Source organism: Rattus rattus, chromosome 3 (genome assembly GCF_011064425.1).
Source record: "Rattus rattus isolate New Zealand chromosome 3, Rrattus_CSIRO_v1, whole genome shotgun sequence".
Lineage (NCBI taxonomy): Eukaryota > Metazoa > Chordata > Mammalia > Rodentia > Muridae > Rattus > Rattus rattus.
Genome location: NC_046156.1, coordinates 126,122,190 through 126,145,997, shown reverse-complemented (window position 1 = coordinate 126,145,997; position 23,808 = coordinate 126,122,190). Strand labels below are relative to the sequence as shown.

The following is a 23,808-nucleotide window of genomic DNA, read 5'->3' as shown; positions in this document are numbered from 1 at the left end:
TGGTTCAGTGTTTCAGTATAGGTCATAGTATAGTGTATCTGCACCATACCTCATCCCAACAGAGCTCAGGGGCACTAGAGAAGAGTGGGACTTGGGAAGGACTGCTTTAAACAGTGTTCTAGATACTGCATAACTGTCACACCCATGAGCTCACAGCAACCAAGGTTACTCACACAAGGTGAAGCCAATCAAAACTACTATGCGGTTGGGATAGAGGTTCCCAAACCCCAGCCCTAGCTCAAGAGCTTGGTGGTTGGGATCTCTTGGGTAGGGAGAGTCAGTTTGCTTCAGGCAAAAGGCCCCAAATAGGATGCCCATGCGCCTGTGCCTATAGGCAACACTGACTGAACTCAGGCTATGACAAAAAGGCATGCAGTTGGAAAGGAGACAGTAAGGAGGGGACTCGGGCAGGAGAAGGATTGGGGGTGGGTATGATCACTATACATTTTAGGCATGTATAGAATTCTTAAACAATGAACAGAGTATCAGCTTTCAGGGTGACCTGCTGAGGATCATGTTCACAAATATTCAGCCTCCAGGAGCTGAGCCTTTGCAACTGGGCCTTAAAATTCCTCTAAGTCCTGGCTATCAAAAAATGAGCCTTCCCCCCTTTAAAAGAAACCCATTTCAACCACTGGTGGTTGTTTTTATTAGCAGAGGACTTCCTTTGTAGACATACACTAAGTCCCTGTTCTAGGGAAACAAGTTAATCTCATTACTTGAGAGAGGAAATCTCAAACGATGGGGCTTTGTAAATATGGGAGTCTAAGACGGGCAGGAGAATGGCTTCGAGCAGGAGCCTCTGCCTTGGCCTGGGTGCAGTTTTTATGAACTGGGGTGGGGGTTTGCTGACAGGATGGAAACCGGATTTCTTTTTTTTAATCCAAGAAATTTCATTTAAAGTGTTTAAACTGCCTTTCACCTTAGCAGAAGGACGGCTTTGTGTATATTCAGAACTGATTGTGAAGCTCCTGGCTCCCATTTTAGATTAACATCGACCTAAAGCCCCTGTTCACACCTCGCTTCTCAGGACCTTCAGCTGTCAACACTTGAAGTCTATGTCTTTTATTTGGTTTGGTTTTGGTTTTGGTTTTTCTATTTGGGGTGGGGAGCACTGAATGTGTACACACACACACATACACACACACACACACACCCCACAACACACACCTACACACAAATGTGTACAGAAGTCAGAGGAGGACATTAGCTATTGTCCTCAGTCTTCTCGCCACATTATTATTTTAAAGACAAAGTGTCATCTCCAAACTCAATGCTCCTTTGGACTAGTCTGCCTGCTTGTGGTCACCCATGATCCACCTAAATGACTGTGACCCAGCGCTTGGGTTATATCGTCACATGGCAGCTTAGAGTTTACATGGGTGTTAGGAATTTGAAGTCATAGTCTCTTGCTTGCCTGGAAAGTACTATCATTACATAGTGAGACATTTCCACAGCTTGACTTTCCCTTCTTTTAACCTGACTAAAACCTTACTCCTACTTCCTAATTTTTCTGTTTGAGTTTAACATTTTGAGATACAGAATTATACATCACTATTATTATTTGTGTGTGTGTGTATGTGTGTGTGTGTGTTTGTGTGTACATTTGTGTGCAATGTGTGTGCAGTGTGTGTATAAAAAAATCTATGTATCTGTGGTAGGGTATATGTGTAGGCTAAAGGACAATTTCAAGTACTATTCCACAAGAACCAGCCAACTTAAGTTTTGAGACAAGACCTTGGCCTGAAGCTTGTTCGTTAAGTCCCAGGGACCTGCCTGTCTCTGTTTCTCCAGCATCCCCTGCCTGTGTAGTTATATGGGTTCAGAGATCTGGTTCCTCATGTTTGTGGGGAAAGCATTTCCTAGCTGAGCTGTTGCCTCAGCCTACATTTCTTCTAAGTCTTTTGTTAGAATATTTGGAGCTCATATGTATGTGGTGATTCACTCCTACTAAGGAAATCACCCAGGAGTTCTCACATGGTTACTTGTGAAATGTAATGCTGTCACACGGACTCTGCTTGGACATGGATGACTGATACCATGGTCTTGGCCTGTAGGCAAGCTTTGCTTGCTAAAAATACCAGTTGGCTCAGAATACTCAAAATGCCTTTGTTACTAGCAGAGTAAAAGCCTGTCCGCAAGCCTTATCGACAGCCTTTGGGATGCTTGGCGGTCCTTTTATCTTTGCATAACTTATACTTTGTTTGAGAATTCTCAAGTCTAAAAATATTTTTTTTTCTTTTTAAACCTCAGTACACGCTCATTTAGAGTTGAATACTCGAGGCTGTTGAGGTTGGTTTTGTGTTTCTGTCTGAAGGCTTTTCCTATTGTGAGGTTTAAACTACCCCTGGCAAGTGAATCAGCCTTTTCTTACAAAGCTGCTGAATTTTGAGTTTGGTTCACACCTTCATAAATCATGCAGATGGGATCTGTGGCTATTCCCAACCACATAAGATAAAAATACCACATTCCTCCCTGAGGTTTCAAAGCCTCCAAGGTCACTAGGCTGATTCTTTACTGGGCTGGGAGTTCTTGGAAGTTGCTTCTAACCTTGTCTTGGCCTCTTCAGAGGCTTGGTTCATCCTAGGAAGAACTCCAGCCCTTGGCCCTGTTCCCACCTCTTCTGCCTGATCCTCCCATGCCCATTAAAGAGAAAGGATCTGCTCACTATTTTTGTGGGTGATTGACTGGTGGATTCCTGTCCAGGCATTCTGCTTTAGGACCTACAGCATCAAAATGCCATCTTGAGACCTTGTTCCTTGTTATAGGAACTTAAAACTGATGAACTAGCAAGGGACTGAATCCTTTAGGGACCTGGGAAATCATCTCAGAATTGACCTTCAGAATCCCCTCAGAAGTCACTGAGGCTGTAAAGTGAAACTGTTGTATTTCATGATTCTCTGCCAAGAACTGTGCCTGAGCCTTGTAAAGACTGAAGTCAGGACTGACTCATGCTTCTGTCATGTCTAGGATAGGTGGAGAATAAAGCACAGTCCTGGAGAAATTCATGCATGTGTGTGTGCGTGCATGCGTGTGTGTGTGCATGTGTGTGTGTGTATGTATGTGTATATGTATGTGTGTGTTTGTATGTGTGTGGTGTGTGTTTACATGTGTGCATGCATGCATGTATACATGTGTTTGCATACATGTGTGTACATATGTGTGCACATGTGTGTGCATGTATCTACATATGTGCATATGTGTTTATATATATGCCTGTGTATGTGCACATGAAAGAGAAGAGAGAGACAGAGACAGAGAGAGACAGAGATATGTTGGAACCAGAGCTTCCTATGTACTCCAGCACCAAGTAATATCTCTACCCCAACACTGTAAAGAGACAATATTATGTTTCTTAGTAATGTAAGGCAGTTGGCAAAAATCTCTAACGATCGACCATGTGAATCGTGAAATGTGTCAGGACTCAGTTCTTAGAAAACAACCTTTTTCACTTAGACAGACATAGTTATCCAAGTAATCCAAGCATTTTTTTTTATAATCTAGTCACATTAAACCATGCTCTTTTTAGAATACATCCTTCAGGCCCCAAGCCAGTCCCCATCTGCCTAAGCACATTTCTCTCACCACATTCAATTTAGCCTCCTTTCTTTCTTCCCAAGTGGTATGAATCGTTTCTGACCCAGCTGTTCAGATGATACTGGAGAGTTTTAAACCTCAGATTTCTTTCGGTATCCTGTCCGACACTACCATTACTGCCACCGTGCACAGAGCGAAATGTTGTTGGAGGGTAGACTGTCTCCTTGTTTTGTGGTACAAACTTGAGCAAAATGACTTGGTGCTGTTTATCAGAGGCCCTAGAAGCACCTGTGCTCGTTGCCTTTCAAGCCCCTTCTGCCCTGTGTCATTACCATGCAAGTGAAGTCGACCTTTAGGACAGAGTGACCATGCTGTGAGGCAGTAAGCAGTATGTATTTGAGGGGTTTAGTTACTGACAGCTTTTCATTTATTAGTGAAACAAATGTTCACCTCAGAGCTGTAAGTCTATGCTTCATGTATATGCATGTTAACTTTTGTGCAATGTACCTGCATATGTGTGCATTAGCACTGGGAGACAGAAAGTTGACCTCTGGTGTTGTCTGTGTGTGTGTGTGCACACATGTATGCGTCCATGTACAAGTTGGGGCATCTCTTATTCTAACAAATTAGGTCGCCAATTAGGTTAGAATGTTAGGCTAGCAAGCTTTGGAGATCTTCCTGTCTCTGCCTGCCCAGTACTACTCTGACAAGTGCAGGTAGTTCATGCAGTTTTATCTGGGTGCTGTGTGTGTGGAACTCAGGTCTTTGTGTTTGCATGACAAACACTTCAAACACAGAGCCATCATATTCATAACATTTTACCAGAGTGGAGATGGGATAGGCCTGGTTAGGGAATGTGTCCCTGGTGGTTATCTTTATTATCAACTTGACAAGGTCTTACAGAGGGACTATCTTATGTCTGTATGGATATGGTTCCTGCCAATAAGAATGTGATGGCTTATAGCTTAGGCAAGAAATAGGAGGTGGGGCATCAGGAGGTAGAAAGAGGCTGGGATACTGCCAAGTGGGAGATTCACCCTAGAAGAGGTGAGGTCCAGATAGATGCACGGCACCTGAGCTCAGGTAACCAGCCACACGGCAGGATGTCGACTAGAGTAAATGGGTTAAGTTATGATCTAGTTACAGAAAAGCCTAGGTATATGGCCAATAGACATTTTGAGATTGAGTCTTATCTCTGGGAACATGGGACTGGGAAGACAAAACAGACAAAACATTTGTAGGGTCTAGAATCACCCAAGAGAAAATCCTCTGGCCACGTCTGTGATGTATTATCTAGGTTAGTCTCTGGCTATGTTTGTGAAGGGATACCTTGATTATGTCCATTGATATTGCTATGTTTGTGAAGGAATATCTGATTATGTTCATTGATCTAGAAGGCTTGTCCACTAGAGTGACACCATTCTATGAGCTGGGGTTCCAGACTGAACAAAAGGGAGAAATCCAGATGAACACAAGCATTCGTCTTCCTGTGCTTCCTGACTATGGATACCATATAACCAGAGGCTTCTGTCTCCCCACACTTCTCCTTACTCAGGGCAATAGGCTATGCCTTTGAGCTGTGAGACAACATGCTTTTGTAACAGGTCAAGTAACTGATGCAGTCTCTAAGGTCACGAAGCCACTAAGATGATGTTTTTAAAGTCTGCCTTGAGTACTTAATGAATACTCACTATGGGTAAGGCCAAAGGCCATAAAAATCTCAGTTCTCATAACAGAACTAGGACAAGAGTCATGTAAAAGATTTTTGTTTACTTTTTCTTTTGTTTGTAAACCACCAAGCTGTTAAGTACCCAGCACATTAAGCTCTATGTGAGTGATGGTGTGTCTCATTGCCTTACGATAAACTCCCAGAAAACTTTCTTTCCAGGGAGATATTAGTGATCCATTGCATCCTCCGTGTGAGATGTAAAGTTCTTGATTTGCCTCACTCAGCTGGGCTCGACATGTTGAGCCCTGTGTCTACTTATTAATGAGATAGGGCTACTTATGGGGAGGGAAGGTCCCTGCTGTGTGGTGGCAGTAATTATCAGTGTTGTCCTGTGGATGTAGGAACCCATTGCTGGCAAGTTCTGGTTTCTTTCGATTTCTTTCTTTCTTTAGAGTCCTATTACATAATTTAACAATCATTTCGTTCCTCAGTGAGATGAAAAGAATGGAGAGGCCTTCAGCTGCAGTTGAACAGAGGAACAGATTATAGAAATCACTGACATTAGTGCCTGGCTAGAGCTGGCGTGTTTCCGACTGAACATTTGAAAGTATTTTGTCCAATCTAATTTTGAAAGGCTGGAGTTGCTGGCTTCCACTTCTCTCTTTGGGGACCACAATTATGTGGCCTAATAGGACCCAATAGTAGGACATTTTCTCTAAATGACATGAGAGCTGTTGATGCATCCCTGGGAGGTCTAGCCACTATGTCTTTTCCAAAATGTGACTGGAGGTAAGGACACAGACATGCTCGGCTTGTATAGGAAGATGCTTTCATCATGTGCCCCAGTACGTGTTTTTGGTTCATCCTCCAGGCGCTGAAGCATGGTTCTCTACATAGTGGCATTTCCAGGTACACAGGAGTGGACAGAGCCATGTGAGAAGCACTCATGTACCCAACCTAGCCCAGAAAGCCCCCCACCAGTGTCTAATCTCTGCCTCCTACATGATCCTCTGCTTCCTCCACTCAGGCATTGAGACAAATACAACGTTTTTAATAATTCTGCTAAAATACATGTAGTATTAGGTGCCTTCGGTTTTAGCTACTTCTAAAATAGTAATCCACAGGCAACAGCGTGTTCATTGTACTGTTCAAAGCACCCCCACTCCCTAGCTCTAAAGTTATCCATCTCCCCATCCCCCGAGAATTTTATAGCCATCACTCACTCCTGCTCCACATGCCCCATCTCGGAAGCCTCTGAGCCCGCTTTCTATCACTAGGCAGCCGTCTAGTGTGTCTGTTTCATGGGAATGGAGCTACATGTTACAGTTCCACTTCTGTCCATGTTCTCCCATGCAGCACAGCGTCTTCACAATCCATCCGTGTGCTATCAGTCATTTATTTCCACGGCCAAATAATATTCCATTGTATAGTCATACTACAGTTTGTTCACCTGCAGATGAAATGTTGGTTCCCAGCTTTTGTCTTCTATAAGAAGTACTGCTATGAATACTCCTGTTATGGCTTTTGTTAATACTTTTTGTAAAAACCTTCAAGGAAAACAACTGGGTTTTATGTTGATTTTATATTTAATTTTGCTGAAGGATTCACAATTCTGCAGTTACCGCATCGTGTTTTATAGTCACTGGCGATGTATGAGGGCTCCAGTTGATCTACATTTTTTTAAATTATACTCATCTTTGTGGGTGCTGTGACACCTCATTGTGTGATTCGTATGTTCCTCGTGGCTAATGACGTCATCAGCATCATTTAGGGCCATCACTGGTCACTTCATTTGTTGAAGTTTAGAGAAATGTCCGCTCAAGTACTTTGCTCATTCTAATTCCATTTCATTGATTTGAATTGTTATTTATGTTTTTAAGACAGGTTCTCTCAGACTAGCGAGGAGCTCACCCGAGTCTTCTTGAGTCTTCCTATCACTGTGCACCACCACACCCAACTCCTATACTCAAGCTTAAACTGGAACTTCTTGTCACCTTATGAGAGTTCTTGATAAATTCTGGATACCACACCCATATCAGACATGCATTCTAAATATTTTCAATATGGAGTTCAAGAGATGGCTCAGAAGTTAAGAGCATTAACTGCTCTTTCAGAGGACCCAGGTTCAATTCCTAGCACCTACACGGTCGCTCACTACCATCTGGAACTTCAGATGAGCTGACCTCATTTGGCCTCCCTGGGCACTGAACACATGTGGAGCACAGATATGTTTGCTGGAAAAACAGAATAATAAAGTTTAAAATCTCTTTACTATACTTTATAAAACCTTTTAGCTATCTTAATAATGTACTTTACTGCACAGAAGTATTTCAGCACATATGTCTTAAATATGAGGATTTTTAATAACCACAAAATCATCATATTTAAAAAAGCTCCAAATTATATTTCCTTGGTCTCCCTAAATATTACATTTATAACCATAATAAAAAGTTGCAATTGTTTAAAAAAATTAAGTTGCTTTTTCTGGTTTAGGTCTCTTCTGTTTCTTTGGGGTTTGGTTGTTGGTTTTTTGACAAGGTCTGTCTGTGAAACCCTGGCTGTCCTGAAACTTGATATATAGACCAGGTTGGCTTGGAGCTCACAGAGACATACCAGCCTCTGCCTTCCAAGTGCTGGGATCAAAGACGTGTGCCAACATGCCTGACAAAACAAAGAAAGAAAAAATATAAAAACTTCAAATAACAGCTACTTTTAAAAATCAGTGTTCAAATAAAGCCTGACAGTTGGAATCTGTTGATGTGTATTTAGATGAGTTTAAGTCTGCAGGCTTTTCTTCTGTGATTGTTTTTTCTTCTTCCTATGTAGTTTAGCTGTAAAGAAACTATTCCCTAGATCTGCTGGTAGCATCCTTATTGCATTCCGCGTCCATACCTCCTCTGGTTTCCTGTAAGGAGGTGGGTGGTTGGCACTGGAGGTCAGAGTACAGTTACATTTGTGCAGTTCATTGTTGTTTCAGGAAACCGTCTCATAGGGCTGCATTCTCTTCTCATGAGACAAATCGTTTTTATTTCTTGTGTTTTCATACTAACCATCATGGATGAGTGGCACTGGGGTCTGTTAGTTTGTTAAGAAGCACAAAATAGTAGCATTTTATTTCTATTACATGTCTCATTATCAGACAGAATACTTTATTGACTAGACATTTCACACATTCTGTTATTTAAACATCCAATGTTAAAATTTTATAAGAAAGCTACAATAAGATTGGAGATGGCTCAATGGCTTAAGAGTACCTGCTGTGCAGGCTTAAGGACGAGAGTTCAGATCTCTAGCCCTCCCTTAGAAACTGAGACTGTGGGAGCTGAAGGGTAGGGATACAATTGGGTGCTGTTTTCTGCACATGAGATGGCCCTTGCAGTCATAAACACTTAGAAGCCGTGACTGCCCACAGAGAGTCTGGAAAGGAAAGAGAAAGGGAAGGAGGGAGGAACGTGAGGAAAGAGAGGGAAGAGTTGGGAAGACAAAAATCTAGGAGTGTTTGTGTGTGTGTGTGTGTGTGTGTGTGTGTGTGTGTGTGTGTGTGTGCGAGAGAGAGAGAGAGAGAGAGAGAGAGAGAGAGAGAGAGAGAGAGAAGCCGACAGCCCTGTGAAGAACCAATTAATGAAAGAAAATAAATAATAAAGAAAAAATCAGTCATGGCCATACACACCTATAACCCCAGTGCTGGGGAGGCTGAGAGGCAGACCCCTGGGGCTTGATGTCCACCAGCCTAAGAGAACCCAGGTTCAGTGAGAGACCCTGTCTCAAGGGACTAAAGGAAGAGTTGTAGATGATGACACTTGGCGTCCTCCTCCAGCCGCCATGAAAGTGCTTTGACGTGTGCCCTGGCAGGCACACATGCATCTGGACAATGATAGTACACTCTCCTTGCTTTTCTTTTTGGTTTTGTGTTCTCTTGACTTCAAAATGTCATTTATTTGCTTCTTTGCTTCTAATTGTGGCAGTCGTGCTCTTTGTGAGTGACATCATTATTGCATTGGTGTTTCTAGGTAACGCCAATACTTTGCCGTCACACATTAGACTGCTCATCCTATCTCTGACCCCTGAATCCTTGGCCTCTCTGGTCTTTGTGAGCTGCCTGGCTATTACATATGAAAGAATTCAGCCCTCCATGGTTGGAATGTAGTTTATTCTACACTTCCAGATCTTCCTACAAGAAGGCCTTGGCACACCCATAGGCACTCTGGAAAAGAGAACAAGAGTTTCCTATGAAAGCCAGCTTTGATCCAACTGTGAGTCAGAGCAGACACACAAGGAAATGCATTTCATGTTTTGTTTGTTGCCTTTTTTTGAGTCAAGGTCTCATGTAGTGCAAGCTGACCTCAAACACGCTATGTAATAAAGGCTGTCCTTGAACATGTGATCTTCCTGCCTAATGTGGGGATTACGGGTGGTGCTGAGGACCAAACCCAGGGCTTTCACATGCTATGCAACCACACTCCCAACCCTGCTGCACCCTTGGCCCCATTTTGTGAGATCTGAACCCCTGTCAGGCATGCAAAGACAATAGAAGCACTACTTAATTTCTGCCCTAAAAGATATTGCACCCAGGTGGGTATTTTCTTTCTCTCTCTCTCTCTCTCTCTCTCTCTCTCTCTCTCTCTCTCTCTCTCTCTCTCTCTGTGTGTGTGTGTGTGTGTGTATGCTCACACGCACGCATGTCTGTGTGGTATCTGATCTTCATGTGTACAAATGTATGCCCCTGTGCATGTAGAAGACTGCAGCTCTGCAGCTGAGGTCAGTGATCATCCGATCTCTCTTACACATTACTCATTGAGGCAGGCTCTGTCAGTCAAATGCAGAGCTCACTGATATGGCTGGTCTCACGAGGCAGCTTCCTCTTAAGAATCTCCTCTCCTTCTCCTGAGGCTGACTTGACAGGCAGGAAGCCAAATCCTTCAGAACTAACCTGGGTCCTGAACTCTGGAATCCTCACACCTGCACAGCCAGTGTTTTCTCCCCCCACTACCTCTCCATCCCCCACCCCGCCTGGAGGTGACTTTTAAGGCCCTGGTGACACAGACCGGATACACACATGTGGACTCTACTGTGCCTCTGCTTTGCTTCTCTCTCTCCTATCAAATTGAGGACTGATGACTAATTATTCTAAATGATTTTAATTAATTACAAAAAGCCATGTATTATCTAACCAAGGGAACTTTTTGGTTGAAGACTATGTCAGAGAGAAAGGATGGAACTGAATTGCTTTTTCCAAGCCTGGAGAGGGATGGGAAAGTCCCAGTTCCAGCCTCTGCTCTGCTGCAATGCTTACCCTCTGCCCGATTTCTAAAGTTGCTGAGTGCAGTAATGAGTTTATATTTATAGACTGCTTGCAGCTTTTTGGATGAAAGGTGCTAAATTAGAGTTTATTGTTTATTGAATTTATTTGATGTGTCCAACCTCCTGGGAACACTTACTGAAGTTAATTAAAACCAGATAGCCCGCATTCTGACAGCTTACAGTGTCACATCCAAACCAATAACACAAACACTAGTGCCATCCTAGCTTGGGACCGACTAGAGAGCCATGCTGCTTTAGACAGAGAAAGGTTCTGCGGTGTAGGAGTCACAAGGACAGCTGCACACTCAATTCACAGCCATAGTTTCAACTTCATCTGAGGTGCTGATCTGCCCCTATTATACAAAAACAACAAAACAAGCCTTAGAATATGGAGAATGAAAAAAAAAAAGAATATAGAGAATGTTCTCGATTTCTGACTGTAAAATACTATTTAAAAAACCTTTAAAAATAATAACAATCTTGGACCAGTAAGATGGCTTAGTGCACTGGCCATCATGTCTGATGACCTAAGTTTGATATCTAGGACCCACATGGTACAAAGAGAGAACTGACTACCACAATTTGTCCTGCATTACATACACACACACACACACACACACACACACACACACACACCCCTAAAATATAGTGAACGTTTGTAAAAGTAATCTTTTCTCTCTATAATTTCACAAGAACTTACTAGAAAAGATGAGAGTTTAAATATTGTTTTACGACTGCGTTTTCATTGCAGGAATGGCATTCATAAATAACAGACTATAGAGCAGTCTGCTTTCTAAACCCAACTTAGTAAGGAATTGCAGCCAAGTGTGATTATAACAAATGCTGTTCCCTTCCTTTGCCAGTTGGTTATGGAGTTCTGTGGTGCTGGCTCTGTCACTGACCTGATCAAGAACACGAAAGGCAACACACTGAAAGAGGAGTGGATTGCGTACATCTGCAGGGAGATCTTACGGGTAAGTGCTGAGTGGGCAATGCGGGCCTCGAAGTTCCTTCCGGTGATATGGGATGTCTTGATGGAGATTCTATTCTGTTCAGTCCTTCTAGTGAAGTTTGTAAATGCAATAGAAATGTATTTAATGGCTTATTCTGGCCATCTCGGCATGGGTGAACCTTTGTAAGTGAGCATTTGGAAGACTGAGGCAAGAAGATTATGAATTCAAGGCTAGCTGGTCTACACATGGCTATGTTTCCCTAAAGGTAGGTAGGAAAGAAGGTAGGTAAGTAGGTGGATGGATAGGTAGATAGATGATTGATCAATACATAGATAGATAGATAGATAGATAGATAGATAGATAGATAGATAGTTAGATAGATAGACAGGCAGGCAGGCAGGCAGACAGATAGATTAAAGATGATGAATAGATTATATATAGATCATAGATTGGTAGAAAAATAGATGATAGATTATAGATAGATAGATAGATAGATAGATAGATAGATAGATAGATAGATATAGATATAGATATAGATATAGATATAGATATAGATATGTGATTGATGGACAGTTTATTCTAACATTAATGGTGGTAACTGTGGTTTGGAGATAGGGCAGCATTGATGGACCAAGGACCATTCTAGATAGCCAAGGTCATGTGTACTTTCATTTGGGAAGTTGACATTGCATGATTTCCACATCAAAACACCTATTTTTGGTGGGGGTTTCTTTATTACAAACTTGATTTTAGATCCTGTGGGGAATGGATTGAATATGCTGGTTAGTCATTCAGAGTGTCTATTTGCATAACTAATGTAATACCTCCTCACCACTAAGTCACTTTATTTGTGTCTGTGTGTACAGGCTAGTTTAAGAGTTTGCACCTTAAGAAAATTCTTTGAGGCTTAGCCCCTTAAATAAAGGATGATGGTTGGATATGCTTGTTTGCTTACTCTGATCAACAGTCATTATTTATCGATAAGCTCTGCCTTCTTAGTTTAAGGGATCAGAAGTTAAAACTTCATTTCACTATGTGTCCTGTGGTGTCCTGTCTGTCCTGTGGGTGGATGAACTTTGAGAAAGATGGGAGATATACAGAGATAATGTGTGGTTGTTAAATAAAAACAAGACTAAGAAGGAAACAGAGAAAATGAAACTTCAGTCTAGCACTGGGCATAGGCATGAAACAAGCCAGATATTTCGAAGCAGACCTACAGAAAGAGGGGAATGATGTCCTTCCTTTGGCTATACTGAGAGACATAGAAGAAGCCCTTAATACATGATGGTGCATGCAGCTTCATAGAATTCTCACTATGACAAAGGTGTCACTTCTCTATGGCTTGATCCATGGTTTCTTGTAGTGTCTAATCAAAACTTCTCTAAGTATTCTGTGGACAAGCTAGATTTTAAAATTTTTATGGTCATGGAAATAGCCCAAAATTTAAAGAAGAATAAAAGGACAGAGTTTATGCTCTCAACTATCAGAATTTATTCAAAGTTGCTAAGTAACAAGACTAGACAAGGGTCAGGGGCATAGAATCAGGTGCCCCTGAATAGATCCATGTCATACAAACACTGATATGTGACAAAGAAGGCTACTATGGGCATGGTTTTATATCACTGTCCATGTTGACTATCAGTGTGACAGTGTGAAATGAGCACCTGCTTTATACAATCAACTTATACCAGTAAATACAAATGGCAAAAAGAAAAACCACTGTATGTATGTATGTATGTATGTATGTATGTATGTATGTATTTAGGATAGGGTCTTGTGTAGCTCAGGCTGGCTTTTAATTTCCTACATTGTTGGGAATGACCAAGAAGTTCTGACTTTTCTGCCTTAAACTCTTAAGTGCTAAAGTGATGGGAACATACCACTACACCTATTTTTAGGTGCTGTTTTGTTCTGTTTTTATCTCTGTGTGTGTTTGTGTGTGAATACACGTGCACATGAAAACCAGGGGTCAGTTCTTTCCAGCGTGTCTCTCAGTCACAATCTACCTCATGTTTGTATATATGACATGGGGAACTTCACATTAAAGCTGTTCCCAGACAAGGTGGAATAATACAATCTATAGCTTGAGTGAGTGATTTAAGAAATAAACAAGAAAACAAAACTTGCGAAGAAGCAAGCTGAGGCCTCTGATTTCCATCTTAGCAGACAGTTATCTCCGAGGGTTGCTCTGTCATTGACACAACAATGACAGATGAATGGATAGATGAATTTCTATCCATCATTCATAAAGCACTAGACCTTTAGTCCTTGAGGCCAATCAGTGGGCACCAGGGATCAAGGCCTCCAGGAGCAGTTCTATCCTCCCACCCCTGCCCCCATGGGTTCATTTTTGCCCTTTTGGAAGATCTAGCAAGGGAGCAGGTATTTGTCCTCAGGGCTCTAAAGGCAGCACAGATATTCACCACAGACTTTTTAAATTTATGAAAATGGTGTGTTTCTTCCTCCTTCCAACACTTTCTCCCATATGATGCAAGCATGTGGGAAAAGACAGTCAATAGGAGGGAATATTTGAACTCTTGTTACAAGAATTTTCTGAGATGACCCACTGTGTGCTGCATAGCACAACCACTTTCGTAAGGGTAAAGGGGTCTTTAGTCCCCCAAGCACTTACATTTATGTGCTGTAAAAGAAGGCATTTAAAGGTGATCACTGCCTACCTAGAGCCAAACTGATCCTATCTTAAAAAAAGTAAAAGAAGAGGAAGAGGAGGAGGAAGAGGAGGAGGAGGAGGAAGAGGAGGAGGAGGAGGAAGAGGAGAAAGAGGAGGAAGAGGAGGAGAAGGAGAAAGAGGAGAAAGAGGAGGAGGAGGAGAAAGAGGAGGAAGAGGAGGAAGAGGAGAAAGAGGAGGAGGAGGAGGAAGAATAAGAGGAGGAGGAGGAACAGAAAGAAGAGGAAGAGGAGAAGGAAATGAAGAAGATGAAGAAGGAAGAAGAGGAGGAGGAAGAAGAGGAGGAGGAGGAGGAAGAGGAGGAAGAGGAAGAAGAAGAAGTAGTAGTTAGTAGTAGTAGTAGTAATAGTAGTAGTAATAGTAGTAGTAGTAGTAGTAATAGTAGTAGTAGTAGAGGTGTTACCAAAGCAGTGCCTTCCACTGTCCCCTCACTTATTCTCAGCCTGTTGTTTCAACAGGAAAAATTACCTTGTGTGTATTAGTATATATATGCCTGTGTGCATGTATGCCTTATCTTTTATATAATGGTTATGTTATATGTAAAGAACAATTAAAAGAAGAGAAAATCATAAATAATAAAATCACAACACTCAGGTGCCTGATAGCATCACTTTGTAAGTACTAGCCCATGTATTTTGCTTCAAAACCGATTTTTATATGATTTTGTTATAGTATATCTGAAAAAAAATCTGATTTTCTTAGAATAAATCTGTTTCTCATAGAACTCACACTACCATAACAAAAGTCTAAATCAGAGCAATTCTTGGAGAGACAGACAGTCGGGTGTGGATGTCGTTGAGTTCTTAATATCACAGACTCTGCACAAAGTCTCGAAGTTATCAAGTCATGAAGGGACAGGATAAGTCAACTAAGAAAGCAGCGGTGGTTTCTGTTTTGTGTGTTTGTGTGTGCATATGTATGTGTGCACATGTGTCTGTGTGCACACATTTGTGTTTGTGTATACACTGAAAGACTCCTATAGCTGTCATCCCTTGGTTGCTGCCTTTCAATGCTTTTTACAGACAGAGTCTCTCACTGGCCTGTAAACCAAGTTTGCTAATTCATTAAATCAATGTTCAATTAGTGCCGTCCCCATAACCTGGGCATCCCCCCTATTTTTGCCTCCCCAGCACCACCATCATGCTTGGCCTCTCTGAGTGTGATATCCAACTCAGGTCCCCATGCTAAAGGTCGAGCACTTGACTGACTACACGTCTACCCAGACCATTTTTCTTTTGTAGTGTAGACCATACCAAATAATACTGAGAGGAAAGTCCTTGGCTGGCCTGAAACATATGTCATTGTATTTATTTAAAACTGTATAATTGAAGATAACTTTTAAATTCAAATGCCTGTCCAAAAATTTGGTAAAACCAGGTTAGTTTTCCAGGTTAACTGTTAATGTGTCTATTACAAATTAGCCTATGCCACAGACACACACACACACACACACACACACACACACACACACAGAGAGACCTCACTCCCAGAGCACTGTGCCAACTGAAATTCAAGCAGGTGTGAACCCAGCCGTACCACTGTGCACGCAGCTTGTTCACACAGTGCTTAAGTGAAGGCTTCTAATCACCCAGGGCCATCAGTTCCCCATCCTATCTAATAGGTCTACCGATGTCAGAGCTAATGTGTTTTGTTCAGCATAACATCATGTGTGTGTGTCAGTTGGTGCTGATAGTGAGTGCTCAGCTCAGCAGCATGGCTGTATGAAAATGAAATCAGCTCCTATCAGTATCTCTGGGTGAGTTGAGTTTGAGGGTGATTGTTGGCATTTAAAAGTTTGTTTGCATCTTCGTTTATGTTCTATTAACTCTCTTGCCTCTCCATTCCACTAGGGCCTGAGTCACCTGCACCAGCACAAAGTGATTCATCGGGATATTAAAGGACAGAATGTCTTGCTGACTGAAAACGCAGAAGTTAAGCTAGGTACGGACAGCGTCATGAGCCACAGCACTGCTGGAGCTGATAGGTGTCAGCAGTCCCTTATATAAACCTGTCACTGTGGACTTGGGGGTGGGGCATTTCCCCAAAGATGAAAGGGATTTTTGTCTGTTTGAAAAGTATTTTCCAAAACCATCCTGAAGAATGGCTTGTGTGGTGACTAGAAGCTTACACCTAAGCACTGTGTACAAGTTTATTCTCTGCAATGGTTAGAAGTAACAGTCCTGGGTATCATCCCATACACTTCATAATGGTTTGCATCACTGCTGATGTGATGGGGTACTGATGGCCCTAAGTGTTTTGGATTGGGTTTGTTTCTGAAAAATTATTCACTTTAGAAAGATTTTGAATAATCTCGAGTTATGCTAACTTCTCATGGGCCTGAGTTGTAGGTAAATTTACTTTATTATTTCCTACACCTCATGTATAAAAAGGATTTTCCAGAGTCCATTTTGTGTATACCCTGTTCATCCCAGTTCACCCTGACAGAGTTGGTAGGGGAGAAATCCTTTTTTTTTTTTCTTACTTATTTATTTTATGTATATGAGTACACTGTAGCTGTCTTCAGACGCACCAGAAGAGGGCATCAGATCTCATTACAGATGGTTGTGAGCCACCATGTGGTTGCTGGAAATTGAACTCAGGACCTCTGGAAGAGCAGTCAGTGCTCTTAATCACTGAGCCATCTCTCCAGCCTGAGAAATCCTTTTCCTTAGCAAATACACCAGAGCCTGTCCTCATTGCCTATGTTGCTGTGTCCTGAACCAACTCCCCCAAAAAACAAAACCAAAAAAAAAAAAAAAAAAAAAAAAAAAAAAGTACAATTTAGAGGATGAAGCATCTGTCTTAGCTCACATTTCCAGATTACAGCCCATCAGTGGGGAAAGTCCAGACAGCTAGAACTGGATGCCGCTAGTCACATTCACAGTCAGGAACAGAGAGAGTGAATGCCTACATACTCACATCCTCCACTTTGAGACGGCCCAGGACCCCAATCCAGAGAATGGAGCCACTTGTAGTGGGCCAAGTCTTCCCACAGGTCAAATCCATCCATACAAACTCTCAAGGAGACGTTCTTCCCAAGACTGATCCAGGCTGGGAGTTACATCTCTTCTAGAGCCCTTTTACAGAAAATCCAGGAACGCTCTCTTTTTATTACCTAGAAGGGATTTTCTGTCCATGGAATTGTTCATTTTCAAGGAGATTTGAACATTTGCCCTTCCCTTTTGCTAAGATACATAATCTCCCATTGTATTGGAGCCAGACATTCATCACATGGTCCTTTGCTTTTAAAAAGAAGAGCATACACTGTGCACCTAAATAGATGCATGTCTAGAGACTGAATGATCTAGCCCAGAGAACTTCCTGATGCTATTAACAAGCACTTGTAGGGAGTATAATGTATGCCGCGTCTCTCAAGGGACACTTAGATTAGCTCGTGTGAACAGGCTCATTCTGTGTTGCCTTCTTCGCCTTCCCATTGTAGATTTGAAAAACCAAGCATGCGGGTGGTTGGATCAATAGGCACACTGCTTACCAATGGTTGCAGGATGGCATGTGAAAATGTTGTCCATCTGACACAAACCCTTAGGTCTCCATTGCCATTTTTTTACCATTTGTGGCCATGAGAGCTGTAAACATTATTGGTCAGTGGTGTAGGATCTCACTGGCAGAAGATGAAAATGTTCTGGGGATGGATGGAAGGAAGGATGATGCCATCTTAAGGGCTTTATGTGGCCCAGAAAATGGGCATAAAATGTGGTTAAAAATCTATCCTAATGAAGTTTCTCCTGTTGCAATAAAACACCATGACCGAAAGAAATGGGTTAAGGAAAGGGTTACAGCTCACAACTCTCAGGCCACACTCCATTACTGATCAAAGTCAGCACAGGAACTCAAGGCAGCAACCTGGAGGCAGGAGCTGAGGCAGAGGCCATGGAGGAGTGCTGCTCACTGGCTTGCTCTGTCTAGTTGCCTTGTTCATTTGTTTGACCTCCCCATGATTGCCTGTCCAGGGATGGTTCCATCCACAGTGGGCTAGGCCCCTTCACAACCATCTATCAAAAAAAAATCCCCTACAGACTTGAATGAGATGCTTTTCTCAATTGAGTTTATTCGCTATATTATTCAAGCTGACAGAATAAATCGGATAAAATCATAACTTTTAAATGTTCTCTATACACTTTACCACGTGAGGGTAAATTTTACCTCATTTTACCCTCACATCCAACCTGAGGTTCTAATTTATTCAACTGTCTTCTCATTAGTGGATTTTGGCGTGAGTGCCCAGCTTGACCGAACAGTGGGCAGGAGGAACACGTTCATCGGGACCCCCTACTGGATGGCACCCGAAGTCATTGCCTGTGATGAGAACCCAGATGCCACGTATGATTTCAAGGTATGAGTTGGTTGCGCTATGAAGTCATGTCCAGCCCCTTGTCCTTAAGTTTTCCAAGGGACGATCCTCACAGACATTTGTGATGTGACTTACACAACACAAAGGAAACCTAAAAAGTATTATCTGGATCTAAGATTGTAAGATACTCAAGTACTAACTGTTTCAATGACTTTACCCATCATATTTGATTTCCTATTTACAAAATGGTATTGAAATTGTTTTCTATGCTTTTGAATTTATTCTTCTTACTCTTGAGAAATAAAGCAGATTTATGTTGTTGGTTATAGTTTAGTTTTGGCAACATTTATATCATTATTATTATTATCCTTTTTTATCTAATAAGTCTTTTGATTCATTTTTAATGATGCATAAAAATGTTCCAACTGCAGGGGCTGGACCTAGCCCCACAGCACACATTTGTAGCAGTTGTGCAGCTTGGTCTTCATGTGGTTCCCCTAACAACTGGAGCAGGGACTGTCACTGACTCTGTTGCCTGCCATTGGATCCCCTTCCCCTAACTGGACTACCGGGTTGGGCCTCGAGAGGATGTGCTTAGTCCTGCTGGGACTAAGCCCATTGGGGGTAAGGGGGGGGGCTTCTCCTTTTCAGAAAAAGGGGAGAGTGGGTATTGGGGGAAGGATTTGTAAGAACAGGAAGAAGAGTAAGGGGTAGGGAGCTGTGATTGGAGTGTAAAATGAATAAATAATAAATTATTCCAAAGAATATATATTCCAACTGTAAATATTAAAGGAGTTCCAGGTAGTGCTTTTATATATGCACAATATTTAAATCAGGATAAATATATTCATGTTTAGATGCCATCTTTTAAGGTGAACGGTTTCAGAGAGCCTGAAGAGATAGTTCAGTTGGTAATGTGCCTGCCTCTGAAGCAGAAGGTCTCCAGAAGCCGCCCAAAGGGCAGCCATGATGCAGGCTTGTAGTCCCAGCTCCAAGGAGGACCCTGGGCCTTTCTAGCCAACCAGTCTAGCAAGTTCTAAGCCAGTGACTGACTCTGTGTAAAAATTCAAGGCCCCTGAGAAACAATAGCCAAGACTGATGTCTGTCCTCTCCATGCAGGTGCAGACATACGTACAACTGCACACATGTGCTCTGTCATAAAAGTGTAGGAATCAAGCCTTCTAGCTTTCTCAAATGGGCTGCACACTACTTTAATTATCTGTGGCTACCATGAATAGCACTGAGAAACTCCTTGCTCCTTTCAAACAAGAACACAGCATGTACTGACCAACCTATTTATTCCACCCCAAGCTAATATCTCAAGGCTTCTTATGTTAAACCAAAATATGAATATTGGGGGCATCTTTTTTTGTAGTTAAATGGTGGCAGGTTCCTCATTTCTACAGAGCTCACTGTAGACATTTCAAAGTTTCTTCTTTGTTGGAGGATGAAGTGGGATGTAGGTCTGTGCCTTGGCTTTCCTCTAGTGCAGCTTGGCACCATAGAATTTTGATGGATCCCTTGTCACATTCTGTAAACTTCTGCCGGCAGCCCTCCTTCATTCTGTCCTTCTAGCCAATACTGTAACACGAGTCAGCCTTACAAAGTCCCTCCAGAGCTGCAGCATCTGGGGACATTGCTTCTGCATAAATCCATGTTAAGAGCAGGTGAAACCGTGGACAATGAGAACTAGAACAACTGCAGGGTTCTCAGGCTATGTGCTAGGCAGAGACGCCCTGTGGGCAAAACACAATACTACCTGGGTTTGCTTTGTTAGTTCAAGGACTTTCCCTAAAAACCCTACAAAGGGGGAAACTGAGGCCAAGTCTTCACAGGTGCATACCCAGTTGGTGATATTCAATGAACTTCAACTTGAACATGGGTTTCCCACCACTGCTCAGATCTCTGTTGTCACGTGTCCCACCCTGCAAAGGAGGGTCCAGTGTGGACTTGTGTGTCCTGTATTATACAGATTGGTTATTATATCAGATTTGTCTGATTTGTCTTTTTAAATGACTATGTTAAAAAAAATTAAGGTAAGTCAGTATCAAGAGGGCCTCTGTAGGAAGAGAATGTATGGGGTTTTTCTTTACTGCAGCCTGGTCTTGTGTGGTATTTGCCTGGTTTCTTTATAAATCTTACATTTCTCATCCAAACAGTACATTTGAGGAATTTCTCATTTAAAGCTCTCGTACTTCTCCCCATTTGGCTACTGTTGAAATCAGGTGACAGCCATGCACACACTGCAGTCTCTGAGACCCAGTGTCTCAGGGCATTGATGACATCATTCACCTCTTCAGAGGAATACAAGCGAGAAAACATAATAATCCCCTTCTTCCCTCCAAGTTAGTCCCTCTAATGACCTGACAGCAATCTGTCTGAGAGCAGCTGCCTCGTGAAAAATTAATCCCCTGCCAAAATAAATGTCATTTATTTAAACTGCTAATGATCAGCACATTTGAATAATTCCATTTGCAAATCCAAAAGAGGATGCACTACAAAATATATATCCCAGACGAGATATGCATATTTTAATTAGCTATAAGCAATTCTTCAAGCTGTGGTTGTATTTAACATGTGTTAACTGGTTTACATCTATGACATAGATAATTTGAACCACTTCAAAATGTATCAGGATGGAGCTGGAGGGATGGTTCATAGGTTAAAGGCACTTGTTGCTCTTAGAAGACCTAAGGGTTCAAATTCCAGAACTCACATGGTGGAGCTCAACCATCTTTAACTCCAGTTTCAAAGAACCCAATATCCTCTCCTGACCTCCAAGGGCATCAGGCACACACGGTGCACAGAAACAACATGCAGAAAATTCACACACATAAATAAATAAATGTAAATTTTAAAATACGACAAAATATATCAGGAAGAACCAGAGTGTCTAATTTTTCATTCCTGTCTTAATCTTTTAAGTATCATGTTGGGCTGCATTTATGTGCAGTGCATTTGTTCTGAAGCATAGACAAGATCTTTTGGCTGACTTGTCTTTAGGAGAGTAACTAGAATAGCTTTTCCTTTTGGCCAGTCCAAAGCTTGGAACTGAGTTCAAATCTTGGACTTCTTTTCTCACACTACTGCTAAGAAATGCTGTTTAGAACTAATGTGATACCAATATGTAAGAATACTTAAAAAAAAAAGGAATTTTTAAAAGGATTCTCACAGAGAAAACAGGTTCCACAATGTCAGTCATTTAGACTGTGGTGTGAACTTATTTATAAAGATAGCTGTGCACATAAGTTGATCACAAGGAAGAAAACTCCATGCCTAGGCTATGAATTTTGCTGTTCGCCTGTCAAGGAGAAAAACGGCTTGTCTGAAGTGCAGATGAAAAAGATGAAGCAGAAAGGAATACTAGGGAGTCATGGAGGATTTATTTTGACCACTTCATAATTTTACTGAGAACCAGAGAAGATGGAGATCTTTACAACCTCTCCATTACTGTATCTTACCTCATGCCCAGGAATACTTGACAGCAAGTTGACTTTGGAACAATCTAATCAGTCACTATGTGTGTGTGTGTGTGTGTGTGTGTGTGTGTGTGTGTGTGTGTGTGTGTGTGTGTGTAGTTAGCTGAGCTCTCTCTGTATAAACCATTTCCTAGTGGAGCATTCACCAGAGACCTACACAGCTCCAGGATTTGGTCCAGTGAGGACATAGCCCATTTGAGCCAACGGGAGTCCCAGTCTCAGCAATGACCTTAACATGTTGACCTCTCACAGAGATAAAATGTATGTTCTACCACTTTCAGGTGCTGTTGATTGAATAATTGATACGTTGAACAGCACTGGATTCTGTAAGCTTCACCAGGAAATCTCTTGCTTTAAAATGAAATGCTGAAGACCTTGGTTTGGTTCATCATTTATTATTATTGACTGGCTATTATGTGGTTTATTTTTTGAGATGCTTTTAAAGACTGGTAGAAGATCCTATTTTTCTAGATTCCCCTTTTAAAGATTTCTTTCTAATTGCGTATGCCTCTCTGTGTGTGTGTGTGTGTGTGTGTGTGTGTGTGTGAGAGAGAGAGAGAGAGAGAGAGAGAGAGAGAGAGAGAGAGAGAATGATGTGTGTGTGTGTGAGAGAGAAAGAGAGAATGAGAGAGTGTGTGTATGTGTGTGTGCGAGAGAGAGAGAAACAGAGACAGATAGACACAGACAGAGAGACAGAGAAAGAGAATGAGAGAGTGTGTGTGTATGTGTGTGTGTGCGAGAGAGAGAGAGAGAGAGAGAGAGAATGAGAGAGTGTGTGTGTGTGTGCAAGAGAGAGGGAGAGAAACAGAGACAGGGATAGACAGAGACAGAGAGAGACAGAGAGAGAGACAGAGAGACAGAGAGAGAGAGAGGAGAGCGCATATATACATGGCTGCAGATGCTTTTGGAGGCCACAGGAGGATGTCAGATCTCTCTGAGCTGGAGTTGCAGGTGGTCGTGAGCCGTGCGGTGTGGGTGCTCAGAACTGACCTTAGGTCGTCTATTAGAACAGTGCCTACTCATAATGACCGAGCCATCTCTCCAGTTCAGAAGTTTGTTTTAAAAGTCTAAGTAACTGAATATCCTAAGGACATCTGTGGAAAGGAGTTTGAAGAGATGGAGTTTTCACCGTAGTCCAGTTTTGTGTGGAGTCTGCTGGGTGCAGGGGAAACTCACTGAATGCTTGGGAAGAGAGTCTGCATTGCATTCATCTGGTGTGCTGGCTTTCCCCTGGGGCCCTTCCTTTCTCGTTTTTCAGAAATTCTGTCAAAACACTTCAAGCAAAAGGAAAGGTTTCATTTCCCTGATAAGTATGCAGGGCAATAATGAAAGCTTTCCCATTTAATAATAAGCATTCAAAGATTTGAAATTAATAAAACTGTTCAAAACTCCTAGGCTGTTTAAACTGGTATTTTTAAAACTTGCTATGAGTTGCATTTCAGTGGGATGGAATCTGACAGGTACTTTATAGTCCTAAGTAATTGCCTCAACAGATACCCACTAAAGAAAGTTCTCTGTGGCTAAGCCCACATCCAGTGGAGTTGGTTGAAGAAAAACTGAATTCTCTATCCAGTGGAATACTGTGCACTACTTGAGTCATGCCGTGTTAAAGTAGCATTCGTGTTTGGTACCCAATTATAAGTACCAAAGCATCCTCCCCTTAATACAGTCTTACTCCCACTGACCTGATATAGACACACACATACACACACACACACACTTATACACACACACACACATACACACACACATACATGTACACACACATACATGCACACACATACATGCACACACATACATGCACACACACATGCACATGAATGCTCACACACACATACACACACACACGTACATGCACACACTCACAC

At 42.0% G+C, this 23,808-nt stretch overlaps 1 protein-coding gene across 1 annotated transcript in view; it reads left to right on the top strand.

Annotated features, from left to right (window-relative positions):
• Positions 1–23,808, top strand: part of Tnik (TRAF2 and NCK interacting kinase) — a 392,340-nt gene that overhangs the window by 253,099 nt on the left and 115,433 nt on the right. The window contains 3 exon segments of the mRNA XM_032898578.1: positions 11,371–11,481; positions 16,000–16,090; positions 18,373–18,503. Coding sequence (XP_032754469.1) covers positions 11,371–11,481; positions 16,000–16,090; positions 18,373–18,503 — 333 coding nt within the window.